The 17,256-nt window shown below is 48.3% G+C and overlaps 2 protein-coding genes across 2 annotated transcripts in view; one reads left to right on the top strand and one right to left on the bottom strand.

Annotated features, from left to right (window-relative positions):
• LOC111159075 (ZXD family zinc finger C) overlaps positions 1-1,658 on the top strand; it is a 38,402-nt gene extending 36,744 nt beyond the window's left edge. Inside the window, exon 10 of the mRNA XM_022521459.1 lies at positions 21-1,658. Coding sequence (XP_022377167.1) covers positions 21-107 — 87 coding nt within the window. The 3' untranslated portion in view covers positions 108-1,658. The remainder of the gene's footprint in view (positions 1-20) is intronic.
• Positions 1,659-2,145: 487 nt separating this feature from the next.
• Positions 2,146-17,256, bottom strand: part of LOC111159141 (cilia and flagella associated protein 100) — a 42,668-nt gene continuing 27,557 nt past the window's right edge. The window contains exons 12-15 of the mRNA XM_022521570.1: positions 5,211-5,346; positions 3,961-4,166; positions 3,171-3,264; positions 2,146-2,259 (exon numbers count right to left, since the gene is read on the bottom strand). Of these exons, the coding sequence (XP_022377278.1) occupies positions 2,146-2,259; positions 3,171-3,264; positions 3,961-4,166; positions 5,211-5,346 (550 nt within the window). The remainder of the gene's footprint in view (positions 2,260-3,170; positions 3,265-3,960; positions 4,167-5,210; positions 5,347-17,256) is intronic.

Consider the following 17,256-nt stretch of genomic DNA (forward strand, 5'->3'; position numbering starts at 1 on the left):
TACTCTGCTTGGTTTTTCAGGAGGTGCTTCCTGCAACTGGAGGGGCTGTCGGGCCTGAGGACGTGCAGTGTGCGGGGAGCACCATCAACCTTCGGGACCTGCAGTGACCGCGGCCCTTTGCCCCAGGGACCCAAGGGCCGCGCCTCCAGCCAGTGGCCCTGAGACTCCGTTAGGTGGTCTTACAGACCTGGGGGAGATCCCACTAGGTTTCTGCTCAGGAGGCTCACTGAGCTCCTCGAAGACTTTTGGGCTCGCTTCTCAAAAATGTTTTTCGTACGTTTTATCAGGAACCGGTTTGGGGCAGTATTCATGGAAATCGCCTTATAGGAACATGAGGCAAGGCCTGCCCTCAGGGCCAAGCACATGCCTTTGCACACGGATGTCCCTTGTCCCATTTGAGCGAAGCCATGGAGCCCCTGCTGCATGAGAAGAGACTTAGGCAGGAGGTAGGGTGGAGTACAGATTCCCTAGTCAGATAGGACTTCATCTGTGGTAAAAGCAGATGGGATCTTTCACCTTCCGTGCCTCAGCATTTGGCCTGAGAAAGATCTAGAAACTCTTTACCCTTTCTGAGAGCTAGCAGGCTGGTTCCCATCCCCTGGGGTGGTGGCTGTGCTTGGGCTGATTCTGTCAGCCCGAGGGGCAGAAGTGGTCCCGTTGTCACAGTGAAGCCAAATTCGAATCCCTGTTTTGGCAGAGCAGGCGGGGGAGCTTGTGTGAGGGGGAAGGAGATGGGGGTGAAGAGGGGCACACTGGGTTAGCGACCCCTCTGCATGGAGGCCAAATGTAAAGCTCCTAATTTGGGGATGGATGGTTGAGGTAAACTTTACGTTTTTCTAAATTCTGTATTTGGGTATTCACGTTTAATACTAATTTGTCCATGGTTTCTAAAGTCACGGTCTGAATCCTGAACATGATGTGTGGGGCAGCGAGAATGGTGTGTCTGCTTGTCCAGAATGCACACGTGCATGTTCTGTGTGGCCATGTATTTTTACGGAGTGCGGTCTGTCTTGCACAGGAGGCGAGGCGATAACCTTGCACATATTTATTTGTTTGTTAGTGGGACTGGCCATGGGGTCACTCAGAAATGCTGTTTTTCGCCGTGTACCTTTGAGGCTTATGTTGATCCAGATGCTGTTTTGGTTCTTGAATTTGGAATTGTCCAAACTCTGCCTGTTCTTTGTTTCTTCATTTCTGAGTTTTTGGCCTTGGCTTTTGGGAATGACCCCAGCATTTGGTGGTGAGTCCTATCTCTGTCCTCCTCCTCTGAGGTGCTGTCTCTCCAGGTACTTCTCCACCCAGGGAGAACTCGGGCCCTGTCAGAAATGGTTTTTACCCACAGAACTCTGTGCTGTGTCACAGACTAAAGTTTTGTCCGCCCGTCTCCTCAGCCTCCAAGTCACCAGCAGCCCCCTCCCTCCATGAGGAGCCAGCCTGCCTGCCAGGGTGGTCTTGGGGGCTGGGTCGCCTAGTGGCCGCACTGCCCTGTCCTTCTGCTGGGAGGAGGGGCCGGGCCATAGGAATGCTCTCTCTGGGCTGGGTGGTTAGAACATTCCCCAGAACGTTCTCCTGGGAATGTCCACCACTGATATGACTGGTACTGGCTGTCAGTTTTCTGGGCACTGAGTTCTGTGGTGACCATGGGCCCAACTTCTAGTACAAATGAATAAAAATTTTTGTACAGTCATGTACTGATGGCGTTACTTGGCTTTACTTCACGGGAGTGTGTGTATAGTGTGGATGTCATGTTTTGTTTTCAGTCAGTAGCGAGAACCCTCTTACCCGCCTAGCTTGTTGCCTCCTTTCTTGTCTCCGCATATCACACCTCAGTGTGGAACTGGCCTTCGTGTCTCAAAGCAGCCACCTTACCTGAGGGCCAGATGAGCTCCTTCCTCAACCATGGGCCTAGGGCTCAGGGATTAGAGGAGGGGGTACGGATATCGGAACCAGCTTGCCTCCTTAAACAGGCCATCAGGCCACCAAAGAGGGGGAGTTTATTTCACATGAGTAAGGAAATGTACAGTGGGAGGCCTGGAGCGGCACGGCGACAGGGTGACAGCCGCCGCGGGCCCACCCGCCCTGCCCCTGCTTCCTGCTGATGTCCTTGCTGGGCTGTGGGTGGAGCGGCCAGCTGGTGCCGGGAGGCTAGGTGCAGAACAGCAGCTGCTCATCCTTGTCCTCCTCTGTCTGCACGTGCTCAGGCTCCTTCTTCACCTTGAGAGCTGGGGGCCGGGAGCGACTCACCAGTCTCCTGCCTCTCTGCAGAGCGAGAGGACTCTGTGAGCTATGCCCCGAAGCCTCACTGCACCGGAAGGTGCCGCCCAGGTCCTGAGCGTGCCTGGAAGCCAGGGAGCTGGGGCTGTGGGGTTCCAGGGACGTACTGGCCTCCCCCATCAGCCCACGGGCTCAGGGCTGGAGCTGTCCTGAAATGACTTGGGAGTGAGCCTCCCCAGCATTTCCAGAGCCTGTTCCCTGGGTTGCAGGCCCCTTGATGTGTGTGTGTGTTGGGGCGCACCTGCAAACACACGGGCAAGTACCTGGCTAAACAGAGCCCGCTTCCTTTGCTCCAGGGATTTAAGGGGAGACCCCACAGTGTCTGCCGACTCCGTGTGACAGCATGGAGAGCGCTATTCTATTCAGAGAGCAGCCTCTGTCCGCTGGAGGCTGTATCTGGGCTCAGGCCTGCTTTAGGGAGCACCCCTCCTGCTCCCAGGGCCTGAAGAAAGTGGCTGCTCTAGCCTTTGTCTATGGGGCAGTCAGGGGAAACCCTAGTGATGGGGGATGAGCTGGAGTGATGGGCTCTGGCTGGAGTGTTGGTGGAATGGTGGGACCCTATGGGGGCTGAGCTGCACCTGGGAAGGACTGGGAGGGGGCTAGCTAGGCCAGTCTCCGCCCCCAGGAGTGCGTGTGCTGGATGACAGGCAGCCCCAGAAGGACTTGCTGAGGAAGACAGTCCCAAGGGGCAGTAGGACTGGTGGGCCAGGAACGAGACAGCCTGCTCTATCCTGGCCTTACTCGGATGGCCCCGTCTTTCCCCCAGTGCCTCAGCAATTAGCAGCTGCAAAACGGGGAGCCAGGCTTGGCTGTAGTTCCCCAGCTCCTCTCAGCCCCATAGTGCCTGGTCATGGGGCCCTTGCCCAGCAGTGACTCCCCGGGGCCACCCTGCCCACCTTCTTCTTGATCTCAGCCTGGGCCCGGGCCTGGGCCCGCTGCACACGCTCCTCCTGCAGCCGCTTCTGCATCATGACCTTCTCCTCCCGGAGTCTGGATGCAGGGTCAGCACAAGACGATTAAGAACTGGAGGCACTGGGGAAGCTCCCAGATCTGCTTCCCAGTGCCTCACATCCAGCCTTCAGTCAGGCCCTGGCCCTCCCTCTAGGAGAACACTCCCCTCTCCTCTCCACCCTTCCCTGCCAGGCCAGGTTGGCCTCTAAACCTTGTTCTTGAGGGTTCCTGACTTAGGTCCATCTGCTCATACCCCTTGGAGGGTGGGTCCATGCTGCCTGCTTCTAGCATTCTGACACTGCCAAGTCTTCCTGCCTTCCCCTGCCACTAAACTGGGCTTCCTTGGCTTCCCCCCCGAGTCTGCATCTTCCCTCCCTGGGTCTCTGGCAATGACGATCTCTTCCTCTCCCAATCCAGCAGGAAAGATGGCCACTGCTGTCCCTTGTCCTTGGGGTGAGGCCATGCTGTCCACACCCTCACTTTGGCTCTGGGCCCCCTGAGCCCACATCCTCTCCCTCTCCAGACTAAGTTAGGGGTCCTCTCTGGAAGACCTCTTAGCATGGAGCACCAAGCTCCTGTCTCCCTTGGTTTGGGGGCTCTTTGAGGACGGGTCTGTATCCGACCTCTGTCCTCAGGGCTGGCCTGGGCCTGCCCAGAGCAGAAGCAGGGGTGTGGAGGGCGTTGTGAGGCGGCTGGTCAGACCGCATCAGGGCGGGGCAGGGGCCTGGCTCTTACCGCATGCGGCGCTCCTTCTCCTTGGCCTTCTCGGCCTGCTCGATCTTGATCTGGGGCACCCGCTCTAGATTTTCCAGCAGCTCGTCCAGGTGGTGCTCGATGATGGTGAGCATCTGCACGGGGCCCAGGTTGGACTCCTGCTGGCTGCTGATGCATTGCTGGTACACGTCCAGCACCTTGCGGTTCAGGCTTTCCAGCAGCTTTTCCTGTGAGGCGGGCAGGCCGGCAGAGGGGTGGCGTGGGCCTCTGCCTGCCCTCCTGCCGCACAGCCCGCCGCACCCAGTGCCCTTGCTGTGATGCAGCTGCCCTCCCTGAGCCCTGGCAAAGCCTGGGAGAAACACCTTAGACACTTGGGACTTTTCTTGGCCAGAGCTGCCCTTGCCCTCCTGCGGTCAGCCAGACCCAGGGCTCCAGCCACCACTGAGGTTCTACCCCAGCTGCCTCAGTGTGTCCATGGGGCCCAGTCCCCCCTTCTAGGGCCCTCTTCTGCCCCTGCACTGACCTCAGCTTCCCACAGGACCCTGGCCTATGAGAGCGACTTCCTCTGCGGCCTGGGGCAGATGATCTCCCCTCTCAGCCTGATCTTACATTTAGAAAGTAACTCCCTACCACATGGACTGGGCGTGAGGACTGAGTAAGGAACAGTAGACAGGCAGGCTCAGGCCAGGAGTGGGGCCCAGCCAGCACCCAGGGGGACTGTCTGGCAGGCCGCGGGTACACCAGCCTGCTTGCTCTGGCCTCCTGCGTACCTGCCCTGGGCTGGTACACGGCAGGTGTTCAACTGTAATTTGCGGGAATTAGGAAGCTGGGACTCTGCCTATGCCCCCAGTGCACTGTCAGGAAGAGTGTGCAGCGTGCCCTGGAACATTCTTGGCCCTCTGTGCCCTCAGAATTCTCTCTCTCTTTCAGGCTGGCTTGGGGGCATGCCTTCTTCCTCCTGGCAGGGTCACCTTCTGGACACTTTGTGTTAAAGAAACAGATGTATTTGTTGAGTGAAAGAAGGAAGGAACGGAGGAAGTGTGCTGGGCAGCTGAATGGCCAAGGGGCATAAATACACAAGATGACTCCAGTTGGGGGACCAAGGGCCTTCTCAGCCAGTGCCCCTCGATCAGCCCTACAGAGCCTGGAAGGTGGGGAGGTCAGCACTGGGTGCTCCCAGATGTGCTCGTCAATGGATTGGGCCCCAGGCCTGTGGTCACCCGCACTCCCTCCACACTCGCTGCCCTCCGGCTGCTGATCGGGGGGCCTACCTCCTGAACACCCTTGTACTTGCCAAAGTGGAAGACTCGGACTTTGAGCTCCAGCTCGGCGGCAGTCTCCTCCTCCTTGGTGATGGACATCATCAGTGTGGTGACCCACTGCTTCAACTGGTTGACCTCCTTGTCCCTGGATTGGGGACCGGCAGGGCCCTGCCCACTCAGCGCAGCTCCGGGCACTCCACCTCTCTGAGCCTCACTGCCCCATCACTGTCCTGAGGGCTAAGGGGCTGTGACCGCAGAGAGCGTGCCCGGGGACCAGAGATGCTGCTGAGATGCAGGACTAAGATTTAAGATCTTTAACAACACTATGAAAAAATAAGTAACAGCTTTATTGAGGCATAATTCACATACCTATAAAATTCTTTTAAAATGCATAATTCAGGGGGCACCTGGGTGGCTCAGTTAAGCATTGGACTCTTGATTTCAGCTCAGGTCATGATCTCAGGGTCGTAAGATCAAGCCCTGTGTTGGGCTCCATGCCCAGTGACAAGTCTGCTTGAGATCCTCTCCCCCTCCCTCTGGCTCTCTCCCTGCTTGTGTGCTCTTTTTCTCTCTCTCAAATAAATAAGTAAAATCTTAAAAAAAAAAAAACCAGTTTATTAATTTTCAGGGTATTTATACAATTGCACAACCATTGCCATCATCTCATTTCAGAGTATTTCCATCACCCAGAGGAACCCATTCCCCATTAGCAGTCACTCCCCATCCTTTCCTTCCCCCCCACTGTGTGTCTGTTCTGGACACTTCATAAATGTGGAGCCATACAGTGGTGGCCTTTGTGTCTGGCTTCTTCATTCAGCAGAATGTTTTCAAGGTCTGTCCATGTTAACGGCATTTGTCAGAACTCCATTCTTTTGGAGGTTTATGTGACAGTTCCCTGTGTTGATGGACCATACTTTGTTGAAATGGATGTATGGTTGATCCTACCTTTTTTTTTTTTTCAAGATTTTATTTATTTATTTGACAGATAGAGATCACAGGTAGGCAGCGAGGCAGGCAGAGAGAGAGAGGAGGAAGCAGGTTCCCTGCCGAGCAGAGAGCCCGATGTGGGGCTCGATCCCAGGATGCTGGGATCATGACCTGAGCCGAAGGCAGAGGCTTTAACCCACTGAGCCACCCAGGTGCCCCTGATCCTACCTTTTGACTCTTGGGAATTATGCTGCTGTGAACATTCGTAGACAGGTTTCTGTGAGGACATGTTTTTAATTCTCTTGGGCATATATTTATTTTTTAAGAGATTTTATTTATTGGGGCACCTGGGTGGCTCAGTGGGTTAAGCCTCTGCCTTTGGCTCAGGTCATGATCTCAGGGTCCTGGGATCGAGCCCCGCATCGGGCTCTCTGCTTGGCGGGGAGCCTGCTTCCCCATCCCCCTCTGCCTGCCTCTCTGCCTACTTGTGATCTCTCCCTCTCTCTGTCAAATAAATAAATAAATAAATAAATATTTTATTTATTAGAGATAGATAGCACAAGCAGGGGGGAGGGACAGAAGGGGAGAGAGAAACACTCCCCACTGAGCTGGGAGCCCAATGCAGGGCTTGATCCCACGACCCTGGGATCATGACCTGAGCTGAAGGCAGATGCTTAACCAACTGAGCCACCCAGGCACCCTTGGGCATATATTTAGAAATAGAATTCCAAAAATCAATTTTTAAGTGAAATAACAAAGAATAATGCCAAATAAAAATCTTCCACAATCATGGCATACACTGACCATCATATGTCGGGATTTCCCAAGCAAGAATCCCTGTTCTTAGGGCTGACATGGGTCCACCCAGTATGGGCCGCTGCATCTGGCCACTCCCTCAGCAGTGCCTGGGAGGCCCCGAGGGACCCTCCCACCCGCCATGGTGATTCTGTGGCTCCTCCCCCATTTGTTGATAGAACTCACCAACGTTTTCCCAACCCTAAGCAAAGGCCCATGGGCTGCTGCTCCTTTGCCCACTGTGGGTCCCATGGCGTGTCACATGCACCAGCACAGGCATGCAGGCCACCCCCCCCCTCAGGAGCCCTCCAGGCTACACTCCCCTGACTTTGGGGTGGAGGGCTGAAAAGCTTGTGAGTATGAGGGGGGCTGAGGTAGGTGGCCAGAGGGACCACATGGAGCTCACACACAGCCCACCCCCCCAGGTGCTGGTGGGGCTCATGCAGGTCACCTGGGATCAGAGAGCATGTCCTGGGTGTCAGGACCAACTTTTTTCCAACCACACATGCCCATTGTAGGGGTAGGTATGTTTAGGGCCAGTGGTACTTGTCCCAAAAGATACATGATTGCATTCAATTATAACCTTTTTTTTTTTTAAATACGTCCTTCACTTCCATCCCCTTAACTGGTAAGTGTGATCCTACAGCTGGCACAGGGCTGCTGTGCTTGCCCTCCTTTGCTATATGGATGTGGTGGTGGTGGCAGAGGGCTTTTCGTTGTTGTTCTCTTTCTTCTCAGGGTAACTGGGATAAAAAGATACCCTTTCCCTACTAGTTCTCTTTCGATGTAAAATTGTTGGGTCACAATATTTTCTCCTCAACTAGATCTCGCCAGTTTATGGGAATGCAAAAGCATGGGGGACATACTGCTGAGCATTGCTCCTCAGGCTAGCACGCATATCACCTGCATGTTTGTCAGAAATGCAGGTTCAGGAGGGGGGGATTCCAGTATACACAGAGTCTAAGAAGCACTTCAGTGCTGGAAAAGTGACCTGGTTTCTTCAATACCTGGACAGGGGGACAAGAAGCTGGAGAGGGAACCCGTAGACCAAAAGGGATTTAATGACACAACAAATATTGCAGAGCATGATCTTATTTAGATTCTCATTCAAACTAAGTTTAAAAACTCCAATCATTTATGGATTATGGATATTTAATATTAAGGATTACTGGTTTTTCTAAATGTGATGATCATATTGTGATTATGTTAAAGAATCCATATCTTTTTTAGAGATATCGACTGGCATATTCACAGATGAAATGATACATGCCTGGAATTTGCTCTGAAATAATATAGGAGGTGGAGAAGTTGGTGGAATCTAGGTAAAAGGATATTAGCTATGAGTTGATCACTGCTGAAGCTAGTGATGGGACCCTGGGGACTCATGATACTATTCTCTCTATGTTTGTAAATTTATATGTATGAAATTTTCTTAAAGCTGTTGGACTGAATAGCAGAAGTTATAAAAAGTTTTTGAAAGGTGGGCGCCTGGGTGGCTCAGTGGGTTAAGCCGCTGCCTTCGGCTCAGGTCATGATCCCAGGGTCCTGGGATCGAGTCCCGCATCGGGCTTGCTGCTCAGCAGGAAGCCTGCTTCCCTTCCTCTCTCTCTGCCTGCCTCTCTGCCTACTTGTGATCTCTCTCTGTCAAATAAATAAATAAAATCTTTAAAAAAAAAAAAAAAAAAAAAGTTTTTGAAAGGTAACAAGATGATCTCTTCATAAATGCCTGGGGACATATAGCCAGAAAGCTTAGTATTAAAAAAAAAAAAAAAAAAAAAAGCAAACACCACCAAATAGGAATAAAGTTCACTCAAAAGACTAAGCAAAAGAGAAAGAGTTACCATATTCCTGCAGAAATAGCAGGAAAAAGAACAAAAATTAAAAATTTTGAAATAGAGAAAGATGTCAGAGTAGGAGCACCATAAATCTGTCTCTCCACCAGACAATGATTGCAGAACCTATCTGATATAGCCATCTTGGAACTCTGGAGTCTATTGAAAACTTACAACTTCCAGGGGAAGGCTTGGACAGTAATTGTGGTTAATTTCCCTCCATTTCAGCTCTAAGCATAGTGACATGTACCCAGCCATCACTCCCAGCCATGTGGCAGGCAGCTGTTCAGGTTTTCTGGAGCAACTAGCACACAGCCTGTTGGAGCTAGGGTGGGCAAAAAAGGACCTTGTCCTCCAAATGTTGGGGATCTGTGCCCTGATCCCTGATTGGTGCTTCTGACCACAGAGGTACAGACTAATAGGGAGGCAGCCCTTGTTTCAAGCAACCCCGTAATCCCCCACTTGACTTTCAAGGGATTTAAAAGGCCAGTGCTTTTTCCTCTCTTCATTTTTTGCTTTTTCCCCCTTAGAGAGCCAGATCTTAAAGACTGAGGACATGCAAAAACAACAGCATATATGGGAAAAATTAGAAAGTGACCTTGTATGCCCAGGGAAAGTCTCAGAAAAGACCTACATTTACACTGCAGGATGAGTCTCAACATAGAGACAACCTACAAGATTCTTATAAAAAAAACAATACACAATGGAGTAGGGAAATGAAAAATTCACTAGAGGTATTTAAAGGCATATCTGAGCAGGGAGAAGAAAGAATTAGTGATCTTGAAGATAGGATAATGGAAACTATCAAGGCTGAGGAACAGAAAGAAAAAGATTGAAAAAAGCAAACAGACCCTGACAAACTGGTGGGACACCATCAAGAGGACCAATATATGCACCATAGGAGTCCCAGAAAGGGAAGAGAAAAGGGGGCAGAGAGAAGATTTGAAGAAAAATAGATGAAAAGTCTAAAATTGATGAAAGACATGAATATAATCATCCAAGAAGCTCAAGGAACTCCAAGTAAAAGGAAATCGAAGAGCCCCACACTGAGACATTACTATAATCAAACTATTACAGGATAACCAAAAGCCAAAGCCAGAAAACTTTGAAAGCTGCAAAAGAGAAGCAAATCATTTTATACAGAGGATCTTCAATATGATTATCAGCAGATTTCTCATTGGAAACTTTGGTGGTCAGAAGGCTGATATAGTTGAAGTGCTCAGAGGGGGAAAGAAACCCGTTAGCCAAGGATTCTGTATCTGGCAAAACTGTCCTTTAAAAGTGAGGGAGAAGCTAAGAGATTCCCCAATGAACAAAAGTGAAGGAGTTCATTCCCATGAGACCTGCCCTGCCAGAAATGCTCAGGGGAGTCCTGCACAGTGAAATGAAATCAAGACAGTAAGTTAAAGCCCTATGACAGACTAAAAATCTCAATAAAGGTATAATGTTGGCAATTTTAAAAGCTAGTAGAAATGTAACACTGGTTTGTAACTGGAGCAAGGGAAGGAAAAGAGCAAGGGTAGTAATACTAGTTTGTAACTGTTTTCTACATGATTTAAGAGACTAATACATTTAAAAGAATTTTTAGTTTGTGTTTTAGAGCACACAATGTATGGAAACATAAGGTTGTGACATCCGCAACCAAAAGGATGATGATGGAACTGTAAGGGAGTAGAGTTTCTGTATGTTAGAAATTATGGTGGTATAGATTCAAATTTGAGTGTTAACAGCCTTGGATATTAAAGATAATCCTCATGGTAACCACAAAGAAAATAGCTATAGAATATACACAAAAGGGAAAGAGAAAGGAATTTAGATATTTCACTACAATCAGCTAAACAGAAAGAAAACAGTATTGCAGGATATGAGGGGCAAAAACTATAAGGCATATAATAGACAAAAAGTACAATGACAGAAATCCCACCATATCATTAATTACTTTAAATGTAAGTGGGCTAAATTCTCCAATCAAAAGACTGAGACTGGCAGAATGGATAACAGATGATTCAACTATATGCTGTCTACAAGAGCCTCACTTGAGACCCAAAGACACAAAAGTGTTGAAAATGAAAGGATGGGAAAAGATATTCCATGCAAATAGTAACCAAAAGAGAGAGAGAGCAAGGGTAGCAATACTAGAGTCAGACAGAAAAATTCATCAGAGACAAAGAAGGACCTTATATACTAATAAATGTCTAATACAATAAGAAAATATAACAATTATAAGCATTTATGCACTGAATGACAGACTACCAAAATATATGAAGCCAAAATTTACAGATAGAAGGGAGAACTCATTCTATAATAATAGTTAGACTTCAATACCTACCTTGTGATAGTGAACGAGCAAGCAGACAGAGAATTAGGAAAAAAAAGACTTAAGCATTGCAATACACCAACTAGGTTTAACAGACATACACAGAAAACTCTACCCAACAACAGAAGCATATACTCTCAAGGGCAAATGGGGCATTTTTCAGGCTGTCCCAAATATTAGGGCCACAAACTAAGTTTCAATAGATTTTTAAAAAGATAGATATTATACAAACTTCTCTGTTAACAACTGGATGAAGTTAGAAATTGTTAACAAAAGCAAAACTAGAAAATTTCACAAATTTCTAGGAATTAAAAAACACATTTTAAAACAACCAATGGACCAAAAAAGAAATCATAAGGGAAATTAGAAAACAATAGAGATGAAGAAACCTGAGAACACAACAGAGCAAAACTTATGGGACACACAGCAAAATTTATGGTGCTAAAGGGAGTATTTACGATGACAAAACTTATATTTAAAAAAGAGATCTCAAACTAACAACTCTACAACTTAAGGAATTTCTAGTTAAAGAAGAACAAATTCAACCTGAAGCTAGTGGAAGGAAAGAATTAGTAAAAAATTAGAGGAGAAAAACAAAATAGAGAATAGAAAAACAATCAGGTTTTCAAAAAGATCAATAAAAATGACAAACCCTTAGCTTGTTGGACTAAGGAAAATAACTGAAGTTACTAAAATGAGAATGAAGGTGGGAATATCACTACTGATCCTACAGAAATAAGAAGGATTAGGAGAGAGCGCTATCAACTGTGTGCCTCCAAACTGGACAACTTGGATAAAACTGACAAATTTCTAGAAACACAAAATCTACCAAGACTTAATCATGTAGGGGTATCTGGGTGGCTCAGTCGGTTAAGTGTCTGTCTTTGGCTGAGGTCATGATTCCGGGGTCCTGGGATCAAGCTTCATATCAGGCTCCCTGCTCAGTGGAGAGTCTGTGTTTCTCTCTCCTGCAACTGTCCTTCTCCCAAGTTCGTGCACTCTCTCTCTCACTTGCTTTCCCTCAAATAAATAAATAAAATCTTTAAAAAAAGGATTAAATCATGTAGAAATAGAAAATCTGAATAGGCCTATAACCAGTAAGAAGATTGAATCAGTAATCAAAAATCTAATACTGGAGCACATGGGTGGCTCTGTGGGTTAAAGCCTCTGCCTTCGGCTCAGGTCATGATCCTAGGATCCTGGGATTGAGCCCCGCATTGGGCTCTCTGCTCAGGGGGAGCCTACTTCCTCCTCTCTCTGCCTGCCTCTCTGCGTACTTGTGATCTCTGTCTGTCAAATAAATAAAATCTTTTAAAAAAATCTAATACCAATCCTTTTTAAACTTTTCCAAAATATTGAAGAGGAGGCAACACCTCCTAATTCATCTTACGAGAGCAGCATAACCATGATACCAAAGCCAGTCAAAGACACTTACAAGAAAAGAAACTATATAGAAACTACATAGACCAAACTCCCTTATGAACATTCTTGCAAAAAAGTCAACAAATGCTCTGCTAGACCCTGGCTGGCATTTAGGATTCTGGAGGAAACAGGTGACACACACTTATTAGCATACAGGATTCAGTCAAATATTAAGAGAGATTATACGATGCTTATATTACAAGGATTAGAAGCAGCAAGTGGGACTCATTCCTGGAATGCAAGGCTGTATTATCAATCAGGGTAATACACCACATTAACATAATGAAGGAAAAAGACCACACGATCATCTTAATTGGTGCAGAGAAAGGATTTGACAAACATGAGAAAACACTCAGCAAAATGGGGAGACGGAAACAGCCTCCATATAATAAAAGCCGTATCTGAAAAGCCCACAGCAAACAGCATACTGAGAGGTGAAAGACTGGAGGATTTTCCTCTAAGATCAGAGGGTGAGGATGCCTGCATTCTTAGAAGTAGAAGTGTCTACTCAACATAGTACTGGAAGTTCCATCCAGAGTGATGAAGCAAGAAAAAGAAAGAAAATCATTCAAGTTGGAAAAGAAGAAGTAAAATGAGCTCTTTGCAGATGACATCATCTTCTATGAAGAAAACCCTAAAGACACCACAACAAAGCTGTTAGAATTAAACGAATTCAGCAAAGTAGCAGGAAACAAAGTCAACAAAGTCAATGAAATGCAGTTCTATACACAAATAATGAACACGTTGAAAAGGAAAACAAAAACCGTCCCATTTACAAGAGCATCCAAACAATTCCACTTGCAATAGCATCCCAAAGTTAAAAACAGAAATACCGTATGCCCCGGCAATTGTGTGTTTGGGAATATACCCAGAGGAATTGAAAACAGAGTCTTGCAGAAGCATTTGCACACCCACGTTCACAGCATTATTCACAGTTGCTAAAATGTGGAAGCCACCCAAGTGTGCATGATGGATGAATGGAGAAACAGAATGTCTAGACATAAAAGGAATATTATGTAACCTTAAAAAGGAAGGAAACTGACACATGCTACCCCATGAATGAAACTTGAAGGCATTAGGTGAAATAAGCCAGTTACAAAAAGTCAAATATTGTGTGATCCCACTTCTAGGAGGTACTCGGAGTAGTCAACACCTTTAGGACAGAAAGCACAGTGGCGCTGCCAGGGACCAAGGGCAGGAGAACGGAGAGGCATTAGTAACAGGGATAGAGTTTCAGTTTTACAAGATGAAAAGAGCAGAGAGTTGGACAGTGGGGACGGCTGCACAATGTAAAGGTACTTCGTACCACTGAACCGGACACTTGCAAGTGGTTAAGATGGTAAATTTTATGTTATGTGGATTTTATCACATTGAAAAAGGAAAAGAAATAGAGACCCCCTTTGCCTCCATAAACTCAAGAGCAGTGCTCTGCTAGACCCTGCCCAGCATTTAGGATCCTGGAGGAAACAGGTGATACATACTTAGTTCCCGTTCCTATATGGGTACCTGGCCTTTTTTTTTTTTTTTTTTTGAGGTGGGGTGGGGCAGAGGAGGAACGAGAGAGAGAGGGAGAGAGAGAATATCTTAAGCAGACTCCGTGCCCAGACTTGGGGCTCAATCTCATAACTCTGAGATCATGACCTGACTCCAAATCAAGAGTTGGACACTTACCCGAGCTAGCCACCCAGGCACCCCCTGAGTGCCAGGCTTTTTGTTCATTTTCATTGTCTGCTTTGGCACTGTGGCTTGTTCTGCTCACTCTTAAACCCTGTGGGAGGTGGTAGTGTGAGCCCGTCTCCCTGCATGTGGGCCTGGTCTTTGCTTCAGCACAGGGAAATTTTCACCTGTCACTACACTGGCTTTTGCTCCTCCATTCTGTGTGTAGCCATGTCCTGGAATTCCTTCCACGTGTGCCCTACACATGGCCCCCTGGGGTCCTATCGCTTCATCTCCTTGTCCTTTCCCTCAGAGTTCTGGGAGCTGTCCCCAGCTTAACATGGTCCCCCTTGCCCACTCGATGGCGGGCTGCATCCAGTCCTCATTGTGGTCTTGACCTCCTGTGGGCTTATCGCACCCAGGTCTGCCTCTCGAGCGGCAGGGGTGCAGCTTCTTGGGAGGAAGATGTCTGTCCCGATTCTTCAGGGTCTACATTTACTTGGATTTCTCACACACATCCCTTAATGAATGTTTCTTCTCATGTTTCTGGTGACATTTTCCTGTTTGTGTATCCTTTGAGACGCACATGGGTGCAAGTTCAATACCAGGGACTTCAGAGGAGTTGTGCCATTTTGATCGTGCGTCCAGATGGAGCCTGGGCTGGAGGTGGAGGTGCAGGCTGGATTTCCTCTGAGCCAGGGAACTCATGTCTGAGGGGCAGCCATGGTTGCAGGTGTCTAGCATGGCTACCAAGGCTCAGCCCACACAAGGTCTCACCTTAGCCTGAGGTCAGCATTGGAATGTGCTTTCTGGAGCTCGTGGTGCCTTCCGTGTGGCTTGCCTTGCTCTCTGGGCTCTGGCTGCGGCAAGACCAATCCTCATCTCCACCCCTGGCTCACTGCAGGGACAGGGAGTCTGAGTTGCTTCCTGCTCCTTTTCTGACTAACTGGCTGGGCTGGGTTTTCCCGGAGGAAGTTTTGCATGGTTTCCAGGAAGGGATTCAGGCTTAATTTCTCTTTTCTGTTCTTTTGGTCAATGTGGCAGAATCTGGGAAGGGTTGGGTTGGGCTTCATCTCGCTTGAGCAGCTCTGCTCATTCTTCTCTTGGGTCCCATCACCTATCTGGCTGCTGGAAGTGCCGAGCTGACGCTGGTGTTCAGACTCTGCAGTTTACTGCAGGCTGTCCTGAGGTCCTTGTGCTCCCTTCTGTATCCTGAGGGCTCCCCTTGGCCCTCAACTGGAGGAACAGTGGAGTGAGCATCTCAAACAGATCACAGCAAGGCAGGCAGAAAATGGGGCTAGGACCCAGTGCAGAAAATTCAAGGAAGTGCTCACTCTTGGGGTCACACACGCACCTCTCTAAATATTGCACCCTGGGTGTCTCACCCACCTCACACCAATCGTCTTTGGCCAAGAATGAATGATGATCTTCTCTCAGCCAGGGAGGGAGGACATGGCTCGTCCTACAGTGCTTATGCACCCAGTCAATGAGAGGCAAGTAACAAAGTTAGCCTTCAATAATACTGTTATTGAGATTTAATCCGTGTGGCATTTGATGAGATTTGACAAACTTATATACTGGTGTAAGGACTAACATGATGAGGACACTGATCATTTTCATCACCCCAACATTTCTTCATGCCCTTTTGTATGAACTCCCCCCACCTTCCCCAGCCACAGGCACCCAATGGGCTGATGTCTCCATTTTTTTTTCCCTTATGAGCAAACCTCTAAGGTGACCCTTGGTGACACCTGCCTCCTCAAAGGTATTCACACCCTGGAGTGTGGGCTGAGCCCAGCGGCTTGCTTCTAACCCATGTGGAATGGGATGTCGCTTCTGTGATTAGGTTACATAAGATCATGACTTCCATCTTGCTAGCAGACTCACTCCGTTGGCTTTTTGGCTTATACACTTTGAAGCAACAAGCTGCTGTATCAGAGAGCCCATGTGGCAAGAGACTGAGGGTAGGCTCTGGCCTACAGCCAGCAAGGAATCAGATCCTGCCAGCAGCCCGTGAATGAGCGGGAGCGTGGCTCCTTCCCCAAGTGCAGTCTTGGGATGACCGTAGCCTAGCTTTCACCTGGACAGCAATCCATGAGAGGCTCCGGAGCAGAGGAGCCGGCCCAGCTGAGCCCAGATTCCTGATCCTCAGAAAGGGTGAAATAAATGTGTGTTATATTAAGCCACCAAGTTTTGGGATGATTTGTTATGCAGCAACCGATAACCAATACAGCTGGTTCTAGCACTTCACATGAATAATACAGTCAGTCGTCTTTGGTGCCTGGCTTCTTTCCATGCAGTGTGTGTGAGGTTTGTCCGCATTGTTGCCTGTGTTAACAGCTTTTTCCTTTTTTATTGCTGAGTAGATTTCTATAGTGTGTAATGGCCCCTTTACATGTCCACGCCCTAATCCCAGGACCCTGTGAATATATTATACTACTTGGCAAGGGAGAACAAAGGCGGCAGATGCAATTAAGGCTGCCAACCAGCTGACCTGGAGATGGGGAAATGAACCTGGGTTGTCTGGTCGGCCCAGTGCCATCATACACATCCTTATAAATGGAGGAGCGAGGCAGGAAAGAGAGTCAAGAGTGAGGGGGTGTGGGAAAGACTCAGCTGGCATTGCTGGTTTGAAAATTTAAGGAGTCATGGTGGCCTCTGGAAACTGGAAGAGGTAACAAAAAGATCTCCCTTTCAGCCTCCAGAGACGAACCAAGTCCTGCTGGTGCCTTGATTCTAGCCTGGGAAGACCCATTTTGGAATTCTGGTCTCGAGGACTGTAGGGGACACATCTGTTGTAAGGCACTCTGTGTGCAGTCATTTGTTACAGCATGCACATGGCTTGTCTGCTCCCCTGCTGTGGGCATGCAGGCTGTTCATTTTCTTTTCTTTTTTAAATTTTATTTACTTTAGAAAGAGTGAGCAAACAAAAAAGCATGACAGGGACAGGGGCAGAGAGAGAGAGAGAGAATTCTAAGCAGACTCCATAGAGCAGCACAGAGCCTGATGTGGGGCTTCATCTCAACCCTGAGAACATGACCTGAACTGAAATTAAACAGCTGAGCCACCCAGGTGCCCCCAGCATGTGGGCTGTTTCTTGTTCTTG

Source organism: Enhydra lutris, unplaced genomic scaffold (genome assembly GCF_002288905.1).
Source record: "Enhydra lutris kenyoni isolate GAN:26980312 unplaced genomic scaffold, ASM228890v2 scaffoldscaffold66, whole genome shotgun sequence".
NCBI lineage: Eukaryota > Metazoa > Chordata > Mammalia > Carnivora > Mustelidae > Enhydra > Enhydra lutris.